Below are 19,302 nucleotides of genomic sequence, written 5' to 3'. Positions count from 1 at the left end.
TGCGAGCAAAGGGGATGGCTGAGTTTTTGCTTTAATACCAAATTGAGTATTTCAGGTATAGCAGGAAATCTATAGATTTTCCCTAACTTTAGATCTTATTTTGAAGTGTTGGTTTCAGACTTTAGGGAAAGGAAAAGGAAATATCGCAGAAATGGAGTGAAAGGAAGATTTCACATTCCAGCACATCTGGAGAGATTGATTCCCTACTTTTGAAGAGGCATTACTGGAAAAGATACCAAAACAACAAAATTACAGGTGGTTTTTAAATTTCTATTTTTATTGTCAGTCAGGCAAAGAAATTCTCAGCAAATACCTAACAGAGACTATTGAAACTGTAAAAAACAAGTCACTGAGTTATGACCACCCTACTACAATATGCAGGCAAATATTTCTTCTACCGTACTCAGAATTACTATGTAGTGTTGATTGTGTTGGCATGTTCATAGCTACCATCTGACACCACACCTTTTATAAATCCTCAGAAGGTTACTCAATCTCATCACAGAGCATAGGGGTGTGAACTACAGTGATACTACTGAAATACTATTGCTACATGACTGAAGATTATGCAGCACCAGCAAAATTATCTTACCACAAAACCCTACTAACACTTGCTACTAAAAATAATGGAGCACTAGAGGAAAATAAGGGAGGGATGGGAGATGTTGTCAGTAAATTCAATATCCTTGTGAGCAAATCCAAAATTCATGGGCAGTTCCATTACAACGATGTATGATTTTGACTCCTAAAACTCTGGGAGAAGGTTATAATTGAAACAGAATCAATTATCTGAAAAAGACATAATACATTTTCGTTCACTTTCTTAACCTTTCAGTTGGGAGGGCTGGGTGTTGGAAAGAAAGGATAACATCATTCTTTCTTCTCTAGTTCAGGTCTGGTGACAGAAGTTTCCTAGCTATATTGAATCAAAAAGATACAGCCTTGGAATCAGAGCTTTCCCCATGAACCTAAATGCATGTAATATATATGAGAAAATTTTTGGAACATACTACATGAAAAACATTCAGTTGTGAAAGCCAATAAATTGGTATTAATCATTCATCGAGTTTTGCAGCCTTTCTAATCTGACCTTTGGATTGCTGATACTGGAACTGTAATACATCAAGAGTAGTAACACTAAATTTATTACTTTTTTTAAACTCTTCAGTTGATTTGTAACAACTTAGTTACTCCATGACCTCCATAGTTTTCATTGCCTCCTAACTAAGAAAATATGAGTGCATGCAGAACTGACCTGAGTCACAACAATACTGGGCCTCAGAGGCCCAATGTCTGTTAGACAAGATGTAAGGAGGTCTGCTGCCACCTCTTTGCAGCGTCCCAAGGACAGCACATTTTATGCAGGGAGAGAGATTTGCAATGCGTGCTGTAGCCTAGGGACATCTGAGAAATACACATTGCAAGAAATCAAGAGAAGAGAGAGTGAAAGCACATCATTTATAAAACAGCTTGACCGAGCAAGTAAGTCTGATTACCTGCACTGTGCAACCATTGTCACGATGGCTCCACGGGGAGCATGTTCATTTGTCACTTCCACCGTACCGTATCTCAAGACATACGAGTATTACATCAAATGCATCCCTCAGCAGTCGGTTACCAGCCTGCTTTCTGGCACATCTCAAATGCGTGGATAAATACTCAGGACTACACACGCGGCTCTCCATCACCCTATTTCTAACCTCTTTCAAAGCATCTGCACACAGGCTTTAATTCACTGGCTTTGGCTTTTCCCCAGGTTTCTCTCCATTAGAGGTATTTGCGTTTGAAGTAGGTGAGGCTGCTCCTCTCGGGGTTCCAGGGCGTGCGGGACCCTGCCTGGGCCAGTGTGCTGCCAGAGGGCCGCGACCCAGAGCGGGGCAGGGTGGCATAGGCAGAGGTGGAGCGGGGTAGGGTGGTGTAGGCAGAGCGGGACAAGGTGTTGTAGGAGGAGCGGGACAGGGAGCTGTACGGAGGGCGCGTGAGCGTGCCATAGGCAGTGCGGGACAAGTGGGAGTAGCCCGAGTGCCCCACAAGGCTCCATGCTGAGCGGGAGGAGGGTCCCCACATGGATTGGGAGCCCAAGCGAGTGGTGGTGTCACAGGAGGGACCCCACTGAGGGCCGCACACTGAGCGAGACCCTGGGGTGCCCATGACCCGGGAGACTGAGCGAGAGGTGGGGGTGTAGAGAGAGCGGGCCGTGGCAGCTGCCACGGGCCGTGGGGCCGGGGAGCATGGGAGGCAGGCTGCCGACGAGTCCTCGGGGCGAGCAGCGGGCACGCTGGCGGGGCGGCCCCCTGCGGCCCCCAGCGAGACAGAGGTGGGGGAGCACAGTGAGTGGGCCGCGGGGGGCCCCACTGGGCGGGAGGCCGGGGAGCACAGTGAGTGGGATGCTGGGGGTCCCACGGGGCGGGGGGCTGCCGAGTACAGCGAGTGGGCTGCCGGGGTGCTCCCCATCTGCAGCCCTGTTGGGGTGGTGCTACGGGTGGTAGAACGGGGCACCGGGGAAGCTGCTGGGCAGGGGCCTGGGGAGCACATGCCATGGGCTACCGGGGCGCTCAGGGGTTGGGAGGGCACAGTGGCCATTGGGCCACATGGAGGCTGGGCTGTGGGAGAGGGCGTGGAGCCACAGACGACGTGTGAGATGGAGGCAGCTGGCACTGAAACGGCAGCTGGTGCTGGCATCGGACTGCCGACGGTGTGGACTACTGGAGAGCACACGGGGTGGGATGGCGGAGCAGACATATGGGTAGGGACTGCCTGGGTTGCCACAGTAGGACTGGAGCCAGCCATGAAGTGTGTCAGCAGGGCACTCACCGCATTATTGGCGGGGACAGAGACAGAGTAGGACATCGGCCCCCCTCCACCTCCAGGCTGGTGTGAGGGAGCAGGGCCTGTCTCAAACACCACGTGAGGCATAGGGGGGCACACGGGGTTGGATGTTGGGGCAGGCATGGAGCCATATACGGACGGAGGCATTGAGGTGCATGTAGCTGGAGGCACAGTCTCGCATATGACACGGAAGCCAGGATCGCATCCTGGGTCAAAACCAGGATTGATGCTTGGATTGAAACCTTGGTTGCAGATGGAGTTGCATAAGGGATGGCCCGCAGGGAGGTACACGAAGTCATAAACAGGCTGGCCCCCAGCACTGCAGTTTGGGTTGCACACTGGGATACATATATATTCACACATGGAGTTGAACGCAGGGTCTGCCACAGGAACAGGCCCAGAGCTGTTCATGGGGAGGGAGCCATTCTCACACACCGGGAGCGACCCATTCTGGCTGACAGGCAAGGTGCCATTCTGGCCGGTGGGGCAACACACTTCAGCCTTGGTGCATCCCTTGCAGTAGGCAAACTTGTGGCATCCAAAATTGGCCAGGAGACGGTGGCTGCCAAGCCTGTAAGGTGTGAACTCCACGATGGTCCGTGCCTGTTGGTTGGATGCCAGTGTTCCCAAACTGGACAGAGAGAAGGAAAAGAATTAGGAACTTGGGTAGCTCAGAGACCTGAAATGCTACAGGATGAGCGTACACAATTAGGTTTGATTTGCTACAACATGTTTTCAGAGACAAACTATTATGACAACTTTGTTATTCTTGCCTTCCTCCAAAAAAATACATTCAAGGTTTTGAAAAGCATGGTGGAAAACTCCCACAGTCAGTTCTATAATTGGAATTGGAAACTCATTCATGATACTCTCTTGAATTCTTCAAAAACTTAGCACCTTTCTGCCTCAAAGGTGTATTTACTGCTTCCCATTTTCAGCCGTCTATATTGGATTGGGCAGCTTTGTGGAATCAAGTTCATTATTATTCAGTGAGAACAATTCCTAATTGCTTCCCTCAAAACTAGTCATACTTCTGTCAGTTCTTGTCATGAAGAACAGCAATGCATATTAATGAACAGCTACTTTTCCTAGGATGTTATACCATCGTGGAAGTTTCCAGCTTCCTGTGATTAACGTGTTATGAGCTTAGAATACATATTACTATTTCTCACTGTCATTTTCTAATTGTTCACGTATGTGGTGCTAGTTCATGAATATTTAGAGGAATTCTATTATAAACTCAATAGAATTATAAGGGATGGAGGACCCAGCTAGAATTTCTTGTAAAGAAAAGAGTGCATTCCCTTTCAGACAGAAATTTGAAACACACACTTAAATTAAATCTTGAGAAAAATGAAGCAGCAGCATATCTTGAGAGCTCTAAATGATCCATCGGTTTCAAGAGGAGTGATGCTTTTAATGGAGTCTCAAAGTAATAAGGGGATAAAAGTCCTGTTCAGGTCCTAAACACCAAAAATATCAGAACTATTGTCTTCCTCAAAACCTGCTCTGATCTAGCATACCTTAGTTAACCCCCAATATTATCCCCGTTTAAATAACTGATGATCTTACTCAATGGTCATCGGCTCTTTGAATAAACCACAGCCTTCTAATGTCATTACACAGTTCTTCATATCTTCCTGGAGAGGGTTGCAGAAGGAGATCTCTGCAGTACATGGTACTTTCAGCCTGGGTTGGCTCAGTAGCTACTCAGAAAATAAACAAACACATTTCATGTTTTGTAACCCTTACATAATTAACAATGAAGTAAATAAAATGTAAGAAAAAAAGAAAAATAAAAGGATTATTCATACACGTTTCTGATTTACTTTTATGATCTCTAGACATCAATCTTGACTTAGATTAGAACTCTGTTATACATTTAAAATCACACTGATCTTGCTCAAATAAAAAATACCATAAGAGAAAAGAGAAAAAGAAAGGTTTATCAGGACTGTACCTAGGAAGTGGCCAGTAAGAGTCCCTAAGTCTGCTCCTTAGATCACAAATCCCATAATTAAAGGTCTTTACCTTTACAATAACAGGTGGCCTGTTGATCACGATATCCCTGCTCACCATCAGAACTTCTCCACACTCTGGGTCTGAGACAGCAACTACTTTCATAATGTTGTGATCACAGAGATAAGGTCCATATTGACTATATGATATACACAGTGGAATTTTTTTCACTGTAAAACAAATTTATTTTAATTATTTTTTCTGATTTTTTTGGGTAATATTTCCACTTTCCTTCCTCCTAAAGTTTAACTGGTGCTTAGAATGGTTTAATTAAATGTTAAGTTATACCAGCATCTTTGAAAACAGACATTATTTTTTCTGGCTTAGGGTGATACATTGCTACCTTCAACAACCAGCTTCACAGTTTTCAGTTAATAGAACTATATCAGTGCATTTACAAGGAGGTTGGTTTATTATTATTATTCAAAATCTGGAAATGTTCCATTCCAGTGTAATTCTTAAAGCAATAACTCAAATGTAGTCAAATTAAAGCTTGGTAAAACAGAATGTTAATATCAGGTATGAAATTTCATCTTATAATGATGTGTTTTAATTAAAGGGATCATTTTTCTTCCAGAAAAATATATTAACCATGAAAACAAGTGTTTATGTTCTGATACATCTTTGCACTCCACAGCATATGTTATATGTAGAAATAATTACAGTATTTTACAGTGGCTAATATCCTCTGGCCAAAGGAAAGAAATTGCTTTTCTGATAGACAGCTGCATCTTTATCTTTGTATTGAATATAGAATCCAGAATTGAACTTTTAGTGGAAACAAGTTTTTAAATGATCGTAAGAATCTCTAAGCCTTGAGAAATTAAGGAAAGACTATGATTTACCTGTCAATGTACATGCAGTATTGACACTGTGTTGATTTTTGAGTGATCAGCCTAAAGTGAATTTAGCTGTCAATATTTAACATTATATTCATTTCACTTCCCACCACTATTAGGAAGTCTCCACTAATCCTAAAAACCAAACTATCTCCTGAAAAGAACAGTGGACAAAAGGGTATTAGACAAATTCACCTTCTTACCTTCCCTTGGACCTAATGTGACATTCACACTGTCTTTCCAAAATTGATCCATTGGGCAACCACTGTAGGTTATTATTTGTGCACACAAATTAAACTTCAGGTTTTTGTTTTCACTACGCAAATTTTCAAGCACCCAGTGCAGTTGAACATCTTCACCATACATTGGGCAGTTAGCCATCTTCAACCTCATGTTAATACCAGAGTCACTCAAAAATGGGTTTTTCAGGGATGATAACTCTCTCTCAATATGACAGTTGGAAGCATTGCAGTAGCCTGGGTGAATTCTTCTGTAAGCCCGGTAATAAGCTTCTTTGTTTTTCACAGAACCTGTTGACGAAGATACATGATAATGAATTTGCTGGAGGCCAAGAAGTCATATCTACCCAAATAATAAAGATAATTAAATTCCTTTCTCCTCCTTCCTGGAACTTAATGTAGTGTCTTGGTGTAGAACAAATCCACCAGATAACAAAACACAAAATATGGTAGTCTGAATACATAGAAGACAATAAATATCTCAGAAAAACATTAAAAAATATTTTACTCTAATTAGTTAAATTTTAAAAGTCATGTAAACCTCAAAATGTATAATTAGTGCAAAATTCAAAATATAACTATAAGGGTTAGGGTGAATATGAAATGCTATCATGTCTCTCAAAAGGTAAAATACACCATTCAAACAAAGAAACTACCAATTGTTTTCTTTTTCATTCTTGTTCAAACAAAACTGCAGAGCTTGCAATTTTACAATCAACTGTGGTCCACTTTTCATTTCTTTAGGCAATTTTGCTGGCTGAACTCCTACCTACTACCGGAAGATGAAAATCAGTAATTAGTAGCCCAAAGTAAGAACAGCAGAATATCCTAATAATGTAAGAATTTTGTAAGTAAGCATATTTTCTGACAGACCTGGTACAAGAAGCAACAAGTAAGAAGTTAATCCTGGGTTTAAAAGAATTTGGGTTTTTTAGATTGTCTAAAGTCTGCTAATATTTTAAACTACTGTATAGGTGAGACTAAAACATATGCATATGAATAGTGATATTTCAAGGGCTGGAAGGCAAGTCCTGTGAGGACTTTGGGTTTGTCTAGTTTGGAGAAAAGCCTGAGGGATGACCTCATTGCTCTCTACAGCTTCCTGAGGAGGGGCAGTAGAGAGGTGCTGAGCTCTTTTCCCTGGGATCCCAAGATAGGATACATGGGAGTGGCTTAAAGCTGCATCAGGGGAGGTTCAGTCTTGAAATTAGGAAACATTTCTTTACCTAGAGGGTCGTCAAACACTGGAACAGGCTTCCTAGAGAGGTGGTTTATGTCCCATGTTTGTCAGTGTTTAAGAGGCATTTGGACAATGCCCTTAATAATATGCTTTAACTTTTAGTCAGCCCTGAAACGCTCAGGCAGTTGGACTAGATGATCGCTGTAAATCCCTTCCAACAGAAACAGCCTAGCCTAGCCTAAATGGATGTAATTACTGTGTGCTTTGTTTGAATCATCTAAATACGTTTAGAAGTTTAAGAATCAAGATCTTTGAACAGAAAGGCATCTTCCTCTTTCTCTAAAAAAGATAAATTCAAATTGTTCTACTCATTTTAACACAGGACAGATTACACTGATAATTTTATACAATTGGCATTTAAAATTTCCTCTAACTCATTTAATGACTTTTCATCATACCTAGTTCATACTTGTAAGCCCCGGTGATATCTTCGAATTGCTCACTGCCAACACTCTTGGTGATTAGATGTTGTCCACATGGCCAAGTGTCGCAGAAAAATTTTGTTTTTTTGGCATTGTTTTGGGAAAGCCAGCCAACATAGTTTGAATTTACTCGAGAAAACATATGATGACCGTCATAGTCCAAGTCCAGTTCCCCTTCTCTGATGCTTCGAACCCATGTAGGACCGCTGCAAGCTAAACCTAAGCCAGATAACAAAAATGTTATAATAGATTGTAACCTGAGTAGTAGAGAAACTCAACAACATAAGCTGATGAAATCAGTTACAGTTATAGTAAGCAGTTACCTCTGCCCGTTTCCAAAGGTGTTGGATCCAGACACTGCCAATCACCACAGCATTGATTTAGGTCTCTGCGAGCCATCCAACATTCATTCCAGCAGTGATATCGCCTGTAGGATGCAGAAATATAGCATTAAAGACATCTCCTGGATCACCAAGTTCAATGCTTTATGATGGAGGAAAACCATGTCAGAGATAACCTTTTAATCAACTGAAGACTCTCTGTGTCTTAGCACTGTTAATGATGTTTGGGGACAGGAGTTGTTTGTTTTGCTTTATATCACTCAGACTGGAAATTTGTTCCAGAACCCTGCAGACCTGATTGCAAAACATTCTTCTTATAGCCCTTTTTTTTCAGTTGATAACGTACCAGCACAGTTGTTTTGTTTAAGCAGTTTGTTTTCCTATCATTTTCTTCCTGTTCTTTAGAGGAAAATCACATACTGTCTTAGTATTCTTTTTAATGGCTTAACAAAGAATAAACCCTTAAGTCTTTTGTGCTAAAATAAGATCGTAATTCCCTCAGTATTTCAGTTTGACCTCATCTTTTTGACATGTGAAAGGGCAGAACATTCATTAAAAGCTCTCACAGATCAGACTCGGATACAAAAAAAAATTCTGGTGTAGTGAAAATATGAACATACAGGTCAAGGGTGAAAATTCAAAATTCTGCTCTGATGAGTGATAATGTCATAGTTATATGAACATGAATTGAAAGGTTTATAAGAATGAAGCAATCCATGATAAGGAACCTCAGGAAGACAACATAAATCTCAACCAAGTGATTATGACTGAAGATAATAGTCCTAATTTGTGATAAATTTTCCCTTGCATTTCATGATCTACTTAATATTTTTACAGCTACTAAGATTGATGGCCCTATTCTCACAAGTGGGTTTTTTTTTCTTTTTTGAAAATGTATATTGAGCAGATTGACTCTTCAGTAATTTTATGTTTTTGAAATGCATTATTAGGAAACTGAACAGCCTTGCCACACCAAAGAATGAGACACTGATTTGTTAGATTTATACTAGTCTTTCTATCACTTAATTTTGACAGAACCAAAAAAGCTTATTTATTTCTTATTTACCATAGCTTGTCTTTACCACACAGGTTTTTTCCAGTACAATCAAAAATCTCATTGATACCAAGGGGATTCTCAATTGAGCATGGAAAACAGAAGTTTGTGACAACACGGCTTGGAATTCCCAAACACCTCATCACTGCAAGGAAAAAAATATTAATGATTAACTAATCAAGCAAATCCTTCACTTATTTTATAAATAGTTTTCCTATATTCTACTTTGCAACTATATAAACACACAGATAGGAGGCAATATTTGGGGTGCATTGATGCTGTCTTCAAAACTTCTTTTGAAAAGTAATCTGAAGAGAGCCTAGCAGAAAGGCATGACTTGTTACTCTTCCAGCTTAAAATAACCCAACCAGCCAACCAAACAAAACCGGATCTGTTGTAAGTTCAAAAATAACAAACCTGATCCTGCATTAATAAAACACTGTAATTTTTCTTAAACAGACTGTAGTACATAGAGATTCAACTACAGAATATCAACAATTTTCTTCAATGTAGAAGCAGGTTCAATAAATAAGTGGTATAAATTTGGAACTCAATTTTTTTGTCTGTAGAGTTTAGTTCACTATTATCCTTTGCAGTAAAAAAAGATAGTAGCCTGCTGCTTTTATATTTTGGAGGAGACATTGCTAGAGGTCTTCTTCCTCTTCATAACAGCATTTTTTTCTCATCCTTCAAACCTAACCCAAAGGATAAATTTCAGCTCCAAGATGCTGCACTTGCTCTGTGTTTTAATAAAAGCTGCAGTATTGAGAGCTGCATGGTATAAAGGTCACAGAAAAAACAGTACTGCTTTTCTTCACACTGTATAGGAAAGCAATAGGTTGATAATAAACACTGTTAGGAGTCATTCCATACCATAAGAAGAGAAAAATATTCCATTTCTTTTCTAGTAAAATGCTTATGAGTAATATATTCTTCTGGTAGTTTTTAAGGTCAGATGTTTTTGATCCTGTTTTTCTCTCTTCCTTTTTGCATAACTAGGTAAGGGCAGACTGAAATATCCTACCTGTGCACATTACTGAAGCAAGAGACCCACAGTACCCATATCTGACCGGCCTGCATCTGCCATTGTACCACTGCTGAAGAATAGGGACACTTCCATTCCAGGAGAATGGTTTTGTTCCTTTCAGGTAATCATTGTTTTCTGGAATCTTCATGATACTGTTAGTGGTATGGCTGCTTATCTAGAAAGAGAAAAGAAAAACAACCTTTTCAAATAGCTGACTGTGTCTTCACATCCTAAGCATATCACAAAATCGTCAGAGATTAGTGTTACAAGTTAGTTTTTCCTGTGAGTCTGAGCACAGAAAAGATTTTCCCTGCTACTCATACTGTGCTAGATTACAATGTAATTTGCCCTTCTATAATTCAATGAAGTGTGACCCAATCTATTCAGGGGTCACACACCACTAGAAGTCTTACCATATGATTTACCACCATGCTGACATGCACAGGATCATTGCGCCAGCAATGGTCACGATCAGAGCCATGATGGTAACTTGCACCCATGTCTAGGATCTTCAAGCAGATATCCAGAATCCCATCTTCAAACTGAGGAAAGAGAAGTTAACTCAGGTATCCTGGTATTCTGACATTGATAAAGTTTCTTTCTTGTCAATAATCTAACTTTTTTCATGCATATCAGCTGCCCTCTCTCCTCCCTTGTCTTTTATTTTTTTTTAGTCAAGCATAGCTCCTAGTGGTATGCATGGTTTTGTCTATCTGCCTGAAGGAAAACCAAAGGGAAAAACATGTAATTTTTGCTTATGTTTGTCCAATAGAATAATTTTCCTTCAGCAGAACAATATTCTGCTTCACCTCTTCCAAGAACATGCTGCAGTTCCTTAATTTTACTACAGAAAAGTTCCTTCCAGTTGTGTGGGCTACAGTGAGATGTTCAGACATTTTGTTTTGTGCGTGCATAGTCTGGACTGGTCCTAAAAACCTTACCCACTACATAACATAGCATGCATTTCTGAAAAAATATGGATAACAATTCATTTATCTGCATATGGATAACATCTACTTCTAAACAAGTCTTCAAAAAGTACCTGTCCAAAATGCCATGGTCGAGAGGTAATATGCTTGTGAACTCCTTCATACAGTATCCCATGTTCATTCAGAACATATTCTTCTCTATGGGCCTGATTGTCCATATATACAGGGTCATCTGGAAAAGATGCAGAGCTATCAGTCAGAAAATATGCACATTTCTAGAACTTCTGTATCTTCTATTTCACTGGATCCCTTTCTTTTCCTACCTATTTTTGATTTATACTTTTAAACATGTTCAAGGGTGCAGGATTTTTAAATGTTCACAGACAATTCATTTCTACTTACAGGCAGATATTATCTTTATTAAGTCTCCCCTGCTGTAGTAGACCTGAATTACAGAGCTTGCAATTTATCTTCACACTGAGCTGTTCTAGGAGTCAAATACTGTGCACTTAGTGTTGGGTATCTGATTTTGATCCAATCAAAAGCACAGACAATGTGCATATTTGCCATGTAATGATTTTTGCAAGGTCCAGAATTGCTTGTTACCAGAACCAGATCTACAGAATTTCATTTGTATTTCTACTGTATTATTTCATGGTGATACCACAGAATTCACAGAATCACAGAATGGTCGATGTTGGAAGGGACTTCTGGAGGTCATCTCATACAACCCTCCTGCTCAAGCAGGGACACCTGAAGTTAACTACCCAAGACCACGTTCAGGTGCCTTTTGTATATCTCCAAGGATGGAGATTCCACAGCCTCTCTACATAACCTGTGCCAGGGCTCAGTCACCCTCACAGTAAAAAAGTGTTTCCTGACGTTCAGAGGAAACCTCCTGTATTTCAGTTTGCACCCAATGCTTCTTGTCCCGTCAAGCCACTGTGAAAGTGGGGGGAAAAATTACACTGCACCCCTATTACCATTAAGAAACCAAATCAAAACACTGGCTTAAGACACTCTTAAACTTGGAGGAAAGACTGAAAAATAACAAAACAAAATCCCTTCTTGTTTCTCCTTATTTCTGTGACTCCACCCCTTACTTACCAGCTAAGTAATAAATATATTCAACAGTTTTACTCATCACTAGCATTTTTCTTAAAACTATCTGATCACTAAAGTTCTTACCTGCACACCAAGGGTTAAAAAGGACATAAAAATCTCCAAGGCATCGCTGATAGGTGTGACCACAAGATGTGATTTGCATATTGAGAATATAACGGCCAATGCAGGCATTGGAGGGAGGAAACACGCTGATATTGATGCATTTTGGCTGATGAACTTTGTGGGAAGCACTCCAGCAGGTTTGATCTAAACATCTGCCCATTGGGAAGGTACATTTTGTCTCATTTGATTCACAGGGTCTGAGGCCTTTTCAGGAAAATAAATACAACTTCAATCAGACTAAATAAAGCACATGTAAAAGGCAAGTAATTTGCTTAGCTGTCATTTGCAATGCAAAGCTCCTAAGGGTGGATTTCTTTTTCACTTGCCACTTCTGTAGCAGAGTGAGAAAACCTTACATGTTAGCAGAACTGCCTGAGCCAGGGGAAGGTAGTCTCTTCACACAGAAGATGAATGAGTAGATACTACTTGCCACTGAAGGCTATGGGAAATACTACTTACCAGCAAAGGACTGGGAAAGACTACAGAGTCTGAGAGTGACTACCTGTCTCCACAGTGAAAATAGCCTGGTCCACGGAGTCATCCCATTCCCGATTTTGGAAGCGAGCATAGAAGCTGAAGGCTTGCCCTCTCCTTATTATCTGTTTGTCAGTTCCAAAGAAATGGGTATTATGAATCTGGCAGTTGGAAGGACAGTTCAGGTCGACTTCTCCCAGCTCAATGACTGCAGGATGGAGAAAGGAACACAAAGGAAAAAACAGGTAATTGAGTTCCCATCATGGCTGAGGTGAAGATTACATGAAAGAGGAGATAATGATGAAAGACAGAGATAACTGTTTTTAAAAATTCATTCAAGGGTTCATTTAAAAATCAGCAACACTGAGATTGGGGCATAGATCCAAAAAGAGTACCTTTACAAGCTTACCACTTCTCTAGCTTGCAGGTGGAAACTTGTATAATGCTTTGAGTTATAAAGCTGTGCTACAAGTTTCACATCTTTTATATAGTGCCTTCTTGCTTTATAAATACCTGATGTCAAGGGATGATATTAGTATCTCTACTTGCAAAATTGATTTTGCATTATAATATTCTCTCCACATTACAACATGCTGTCTATAGACAGTTACTTTTCAACCACAGCTAGAAAGAAAAGGTTTTGCACATGCTAGCAGTTGAGAGGTTTTTTTTATAGAATGAAATAATAAATTGAATAAATAAAAGATTTGATAACAAATGTAGAAGTTTGAAAGCTTAAGTGGCACTCCAAATGAGATATGAATAAATATCCCCCCCAAATTGTAAATACTGTTAAATATGCATGAAAATGTCTCAATCTGCATTTCTCAAAGTCATAAAAGGTTTGCAGACATCTTTGAGGAACTTAGAGCAAAAGGAAATATTCAAGAATTGTGACATTAAAAAAAATGCTGACAATATATCCCAAGCGCTATGATTAGCTTGACAAAAATCTTAGCTGATTCCCACTTAGGCATCTTGCCTGGATATCGCTCATTTCATAGGGGTAATTATGATCCTGGTGCCAGAAGGATGGGTGGCAACACTGATTTTTACTTATTTGCATACAACTTCTTATTTTCAGAAGTGTTTCACTCTAATTGAAGACAATGGGAGCCACAGATTCTCAGCAGTTTTGGAAATTGGGCTTACTGAACTATGAAGTCATGTATATTATTTTAATTCTACAAGGTTAAGTTTGGGCCTGCTAAAACTACAGAACAACCAAACAATGCAACTCTCTGTGTTGGCACTAAGTTGAATACAGAGTTGCTATTTAGGGGAAACTAATTTTTCCCATCCAGAAACAAGGGTGTATCCACATAAAAGGAGACTCTTAGCTAAGGCCTTGGGATCGGGACACTTTTAACGCAAACCAGTGGAGTTTCCCAGGATCACAGCCTGAAGTAAATCATAATTAAAATGAATTGGGAGTATGGGTAAGGAAGAAACAAAAAAAGAACAAAACCCCAGCTTCTTCTGATTTGTTTCCTTGAACTAAAATAATTTCGTTTTTCATCTAACTATTTAAATTTGGTGATGAATTGGTCATTCAGCTCTTCAGCAGAAATCAGCAGAAAAATGCAAACCTGGGCGTTACCTATGTTAAAAGAATGCACACTATCAACAACAACCAAAAAATACGGCAAGGCATTGCATCATTATTGCTCATGAATGCATCATATCTGCTGACAAGAAAGAGTTCTGGTTCAACAGAAAGGATTAGAAGTGTGTATAGCACACATGACCAACTCCTGTGGTCAAGAACACTGAAAGAACCTGACAGATCCTCACCCATCCTCTGGAGGCGTTTATAAACCCAGACAACTACACTTCATTCACTTATTAATCCAGCTGAACCAGAACATCAGGGAGTTGAGATATTACATGTTTCACAGGGAAGTTCTCTAAAGCCAGCCCACAGTTTGCTTATCAAAGTTAATTATCACAACTGGATCACAAAGGAGTTAACAATTGCCTTCTTAAGCAAAGGCAGCTCAGAGAAAATACTAAAGGCTAATCAGTTTCACATCTCTTACTGGGTTTCTCTCTCTGGTAGAAACCCAGCCTTCAATACCAGTCACTTGGTTTTCTCTATCAATTCACATTTTGCCTTCATTCCAGAGAGAATACATCAGGTATCCATTGTGAAATAATTGCTTCTAGCATGAGAATACTGAAAACTAGTACTTTGCAGTTTATGTTGGCAATAAAATATATTCTTTTCCATGCTCTTTCTTCTTCTCAGAATTGGCTGTTTTTTCACCAATTCTTCTCCATAGCTCTCTTTTTCCATTATAAAAGGGAAGGGGTTTTTTTCAGAAGTTGGGTTTTTTCTTTCTCGCTAAGTCCACAAATAAAATATAAACCATAGAAGTAATCCCTAGACTTGATTCCACACAGCAATATGTACAATTTTTTTTTGTCCTTACATCTGACCATTTAATTATTTTCTCTTTCAGTACTGAGTCAAGTGATAGTAAAGTTTCAAGACACTCACCTTCCATTTTTCTTCTACATGTACTGGTATCTGAAGCACAGTACTGGTGGAGGTACCTGCTCCTCAGCAAGATGCACTGCAAGGTCTGGCTGATCTCCTCTGCGAACCAACCTAATTTCCTCTCAGTAACATTTATATTCAGAACTAAAAGGCTGTCACATGTATTGCATCAACAAAATACCAGTTTACAAAAAGGCCCCACCCATGTGTCTACTGATGCTCATAAATGATTCATTTTAACTTCCAGCATTATTAGGGAGAGTCCTGCGGCTGAAGGGAGGGAGAGGTCTTCGTACCTCACCTGTACTCTCAACATCCCACAACTTGCCATGTCTCAAAAATATTTTAAGACCAGGATGAATCTAAACACATTTCGATGTAAGCCATTATTTTTACCCATTTAAAGTTCCCATAAATCCCAGCACCTAGTGTTCCCTTCTGGCTAGACATCTTCAATCACCTATAGGAAAGCAATAATGAACATTAGACTTAAGCTGAATTTAGACTCTCTGAATATGATCACCAGTGGACATTTTTATTATAATATAAGCAGAAATCCCACCTTTCAGAAAGTCTGCATAGCACTGCTTCCAAGTGGAGGTCAGAGTAAAATGAACAGTTATAAACTTTCCCGGCTAAACTGTAAAATAAACAGAGACATACATTAAATGCTTTAGAAGTTGACAGTAAAATTTAATTTAAAAATTACAAAATTTACCTATACTTTGTGTGTATTTATGTTCTAGCACACCATCACTTTTTCAGCTTCTTAGCTTATTCCCCCTCCCTTCCCCTAAAATTATGAAAACCATTTGAGATTTTTTCAATAATTTCTGTGAATGGAAAACATTTAAATATTTTGACACAAAAATGTATTATTTTTCTTAGGTTCCAAAAATATTTAATAAAATAAACCAAAACAACTACAACAGTGTTCCCTCTGCACACTCAGTGATGAGGAAACTGGCCTGCAAATAGGAGAGATGGATTGAAATTTCCTCTGACAAAACCAGAACAAGCAATTGCTACCACTGCCTCCTATCCTTCTTCTGCCTCTATGCCAAGCTCTACTCCATAAGGTATCCTTTGAATCTCTCTAAGTTATTCTACTTTGGATTAAAAAAACCCCTTAAAACTAAAAAAACCCAAAACACCCAAAAAGTAGTTCATTGATATAGAAAGAAGAGAATGACTGACGTTCAGTGTTTCGCATAACTGCCTGGATTCTAGACAGTGCTTTAAGAAATCATAAAATGAAACAGCTTAACTAACAGTGAAATAACTTAGTAAGCATAACAGCTCAGGTATTGTGAAATAATTTCACAGAAATTAAAGCAAAGAAAAAATCAGCACATCAACGGTGGGTTTGGAAGAGTGGTTAAAATAGTTGTATGATTCATGCATATGAAAGTGAACATAACATTCAATGTGTTCATATTTGAAATTTGTAAATATCTGGCTAGTCAGTACGCAGACATGAAAAAAATATGTGAATCCTAAATGTTTTATCCATTTCTCGTATATCCGAAAACTTTCTTACTTTTGTCATTTGACTATTAAACTTCAACTCATTTAAAAATTAAAACCAATACTATTCCATAAGAAATGATTTAGCAGCCATAAACACATAATCAACTTTAAATCAACACGTAAAATGGGAATGTTAGTGGTCTAGCCACCCATCGGAAACCTGCCTATAAACGTATGCCTATACTAGTGTCCAGAGAACAGAAAAGTACCAAAGTTGGTCATAGTTTCCAAAAATAAATTAAAATCCCCTAAAATACACCTAGTTCAATCACCTGCCTAAAATATTTTGGTAAAGGAAAGCCTGTGACAAATAAAAGAAAACAAATAAGCATCAGTAAGTGGCCACACCTGTGGGTTCAAAGAGACTTAATTAAGAGTTTAAAATAATAAAGGCCTGAATCAGGAGAAGAACACTTTCTGTATGGATATGAGTCACTGACTTTAGTAAGTATGCTTGCTTAGATGCTTGAAGCTGCTTTGGTGCCTATCTGTCTCTGCAGGATCTCTATATATATATACCCAGCCCCAAAGCAAAGCTTCCCAGATACCCAAGTTCCTGCCTATCCATGTTTGCAAACCCATCCAATTGCTGTTGCCAGCTCACAGCTATCAGACTGGTTAGTCCTCTCACTCAAGCCCAAGTCTCAAGTGCCTAAAGTAAGAATCTTTAACAAGGTAGAAAATCATAGCATACTAGGTCTCTAGGTGCTCTCAGTCTATTCTTATCCCCTCTTGCCTTCTAAGACCTGCATCGTATGAGTTGTACTCAGGTAGTCCATGCAACAGGGCCACCACACTTAAGAAAGAGGCATGGGAGACTGAGCACAAACAGGAAGTAGAGATATGGTTCAAAGAAAGGTTTTGTCTCTCAGCTTATGGCCTGTCTAAACACTGGTGTGTCCTGACTGTTGACCTCCAAGGCAGGTTGCTGTCTCTATCCAAGGAGTCTCCTCCTGGATAGAAACAGTTCCCCTCCCTGCCTTACAGCAAGGTACGCCAAGCTACAGTTGATAGTCCCTTGGTCCCAACTGGGGGTGCTTTTCCCCTCTGCCTCCATCTTTTTTACTAATATGTCACTCATAGTTCACTCAGGCTGTTCTCTTCACATTACTACTGTATCTTACTTACACATCCAACATTCCCTGAAGTGTACAAAGAAGCAGATATGCCTGACGCAGGCCTGAAAATTCTGCAGGATAGCACATTTATGAGGATTTAGGCACTTGCAATATTTAAACCATTTAGGTTATTAAGTTTCTTCGGAGACCTTGATTTTGGCCCTTACTGCACAAGCTTCTATGCCATAATAGTTTAGAGAGGATTTTTTAATTTCTGGAGTAATTGATACTTAAAATAGTACAGACTACTTTTACCTTTTACAACAGGTGTTTTTTTGTTTTTTGTTTTTTTTTTTTTTTTTAATATTACTTGCATTACAACAGACTGACATATGATGAGCATTGATAATTCAAGTGGTATGCCTGCTAAGGCTCTGAAATCTTCATAGCTCTCAATTGCCCATTATGACACTAGGAAAGGGCAAGGATTGAAGAACAGGGCATCGCAATCACAGAAAGAACACCTCTGAATGGCACTGATGCAGTTCCACAGCATCACTAATACATTTGGGAACAATAGAGAAGTCACAGTAATCAAGCATCCAAGGAATCCTTTCAAGAAAAAGGAACACAAAATGACAGCTCAACAGGGGATAAAGGAAAGAATCAGAAAATATGTCAATTGAGATTAAAGTGTTTTGGTGAAAGTGTCATCTAGTGGAAATCTGGGGTAACTACAGTGATTAAAAAAATTTAGCTACTCAGTTTAAGCATGTGTCCATAGGCATCCCTAAAGGTCACTTTTTGCACTTGGTCATATACTTGTATTTCTTTGATCACTGGACCTGGAGTTCACCTTATTAACAAACTTACAATTTTGTAGAAACAGCAACGAGTGATGGAGTAAAAAGTTACCTTTCAAGTTGGGATATTTGAAGTCATTAACTGGCATCGCTATCTGCTCCCAAGAGTTCAGAAATATTGATGTCTAACAAGGAAAGGGGATAGAGAAGAAAAAAAAATGGATGCCATAGATTAATGCTAAAATAAGCACACATTTGTTAGGGTTCCACATCTGACATTTAGACGCTTTATACTACAAGGACAGAAGGCTGTCAAAGTAACATGAACTCTGTCACAGAACACACCCATAAGTTTCTTAAAATTCATAAATCAATTTGCAATGAGGGTGCCTTTCATTAAAGAACCTGAAAGCACTGGCAGCTACTCTGTTGAGTGTAAGAAGTATTACAACATGCTATTTACAGATGAATTAGGACAAAGAAATGCTTCAAATGAAATCTTAAACGAGAAGCCTGTGTGCTTTAAGTAGTACATGGCAGCTTTGTCTTTCTAGAAGCTGGAGGAAATTAGTAGCATTAAATAATTACAGGTGGTTTCTGACACAACAAAACCACCAGTCTTCATACAAAGAAACCAAAAACTCCTTCAAGGCAGTTCCCATCCAAGCTGGTCCATAGGACTCGCTTTGCATTCTGATGAAGCTACTTGCTCTCTTGTCTCTTAGTCTTACTGGGTTTCCATTAACTGTGTAAGCCACTTTTTCACTCCAT

General features: G+C 39.4%; 1 protein-coding gene across 2 annotated transcripts; it reads right to left on the bottom strand.

The window, feature by feature from the left end:
* Positions 1-256: 256 nt before the first annotated feature.
* LOC141947003 (protein-glutamine gamma-glutamyltransferase 5-like) lies at positions 257-18,842 on the bottom strand. Of its 2 annotated transcripts, XM_074877528.1 has the most exons (14): positions 18,644-18,842; positions 15,703-15,780; positions 12,669-12,848; positions 12,128-12,370; positions 11,053-11,171; positions 10,424-10,552; positions 10,008-10,185; positions 8,996-9,128; positions 7,912-8,015; positions 7,565-7,807; positions 5,891-6,217; positions 4,861-5,018; positions 4,402-4,535; positions 257-3,460 (listed from the first exon to the last, which is right to left on the bottom strand). In XM_074877528.1, the coding sequence occupies exons 4-14, from the start codon at positions 12,324-12,326 to the stop codon at positions 1,768-1,770; spliced, it is 3,417 nt and encodes a 1,138-aa protein (XP_074733629.1). In that variant the 5' UTR covers positions 12,327-12,370; positions 12,669-12,848; positions 15,703-15,780; positions 18,644-18,842; the 3' UTR covers positions 257-1,767. The 2 variants fall into 2 exon arrangements, with proteins under 2 accessions (XP_074733629.1, XP_074733619.1); XM_074877518.1 differs by lacking the exons at positions 15,703-15,780; positions 18,644-18,842 and adding an exon at positions 15,141-15,484.
* Between the last annotated feature and the right edge of the window lie 460 nt (positions 18,843-19,302).

The sequence above is a fragment of the Strix uralensis genome, chromosome 1 (assembly GCF_047716275.1).
Source record: "Strix uralensis isolate ZFMK-TIS-50842 chromosome 1, bStrUra1, whole genome shotgun sequence".
NCBI lineage: Eukaryota > Metazoa > Chordata > Aves > Strigiformes > Strigidae > Strix > Strix uralensis.
The sequence above is the reverse complement of the archived record's forward strand: the minus strand, read 5'-3'. Positions and strand labels throughout refer to the sequence as shown.

Excerpts from the sequence above, each read along its gene's own strand:
- LOC141947003 (XM_074877518.1), bottom strand. Across the intron at positions 11,172-12,127 it reads TTTTAACCCTTGGTGTGCAG|ATGACCCTGTATATATGGAC; the intron begins GTAAGAACTTTA and ends CATCTTTTCCAG. Across the intron at positions 8,016-8,995 it reads TGTGGTAAAGACAAGCTATG|GCGATATCACTGCTGGAATG; the intron begins GTAAATAAGAAA and ends TGCATCCTACAG.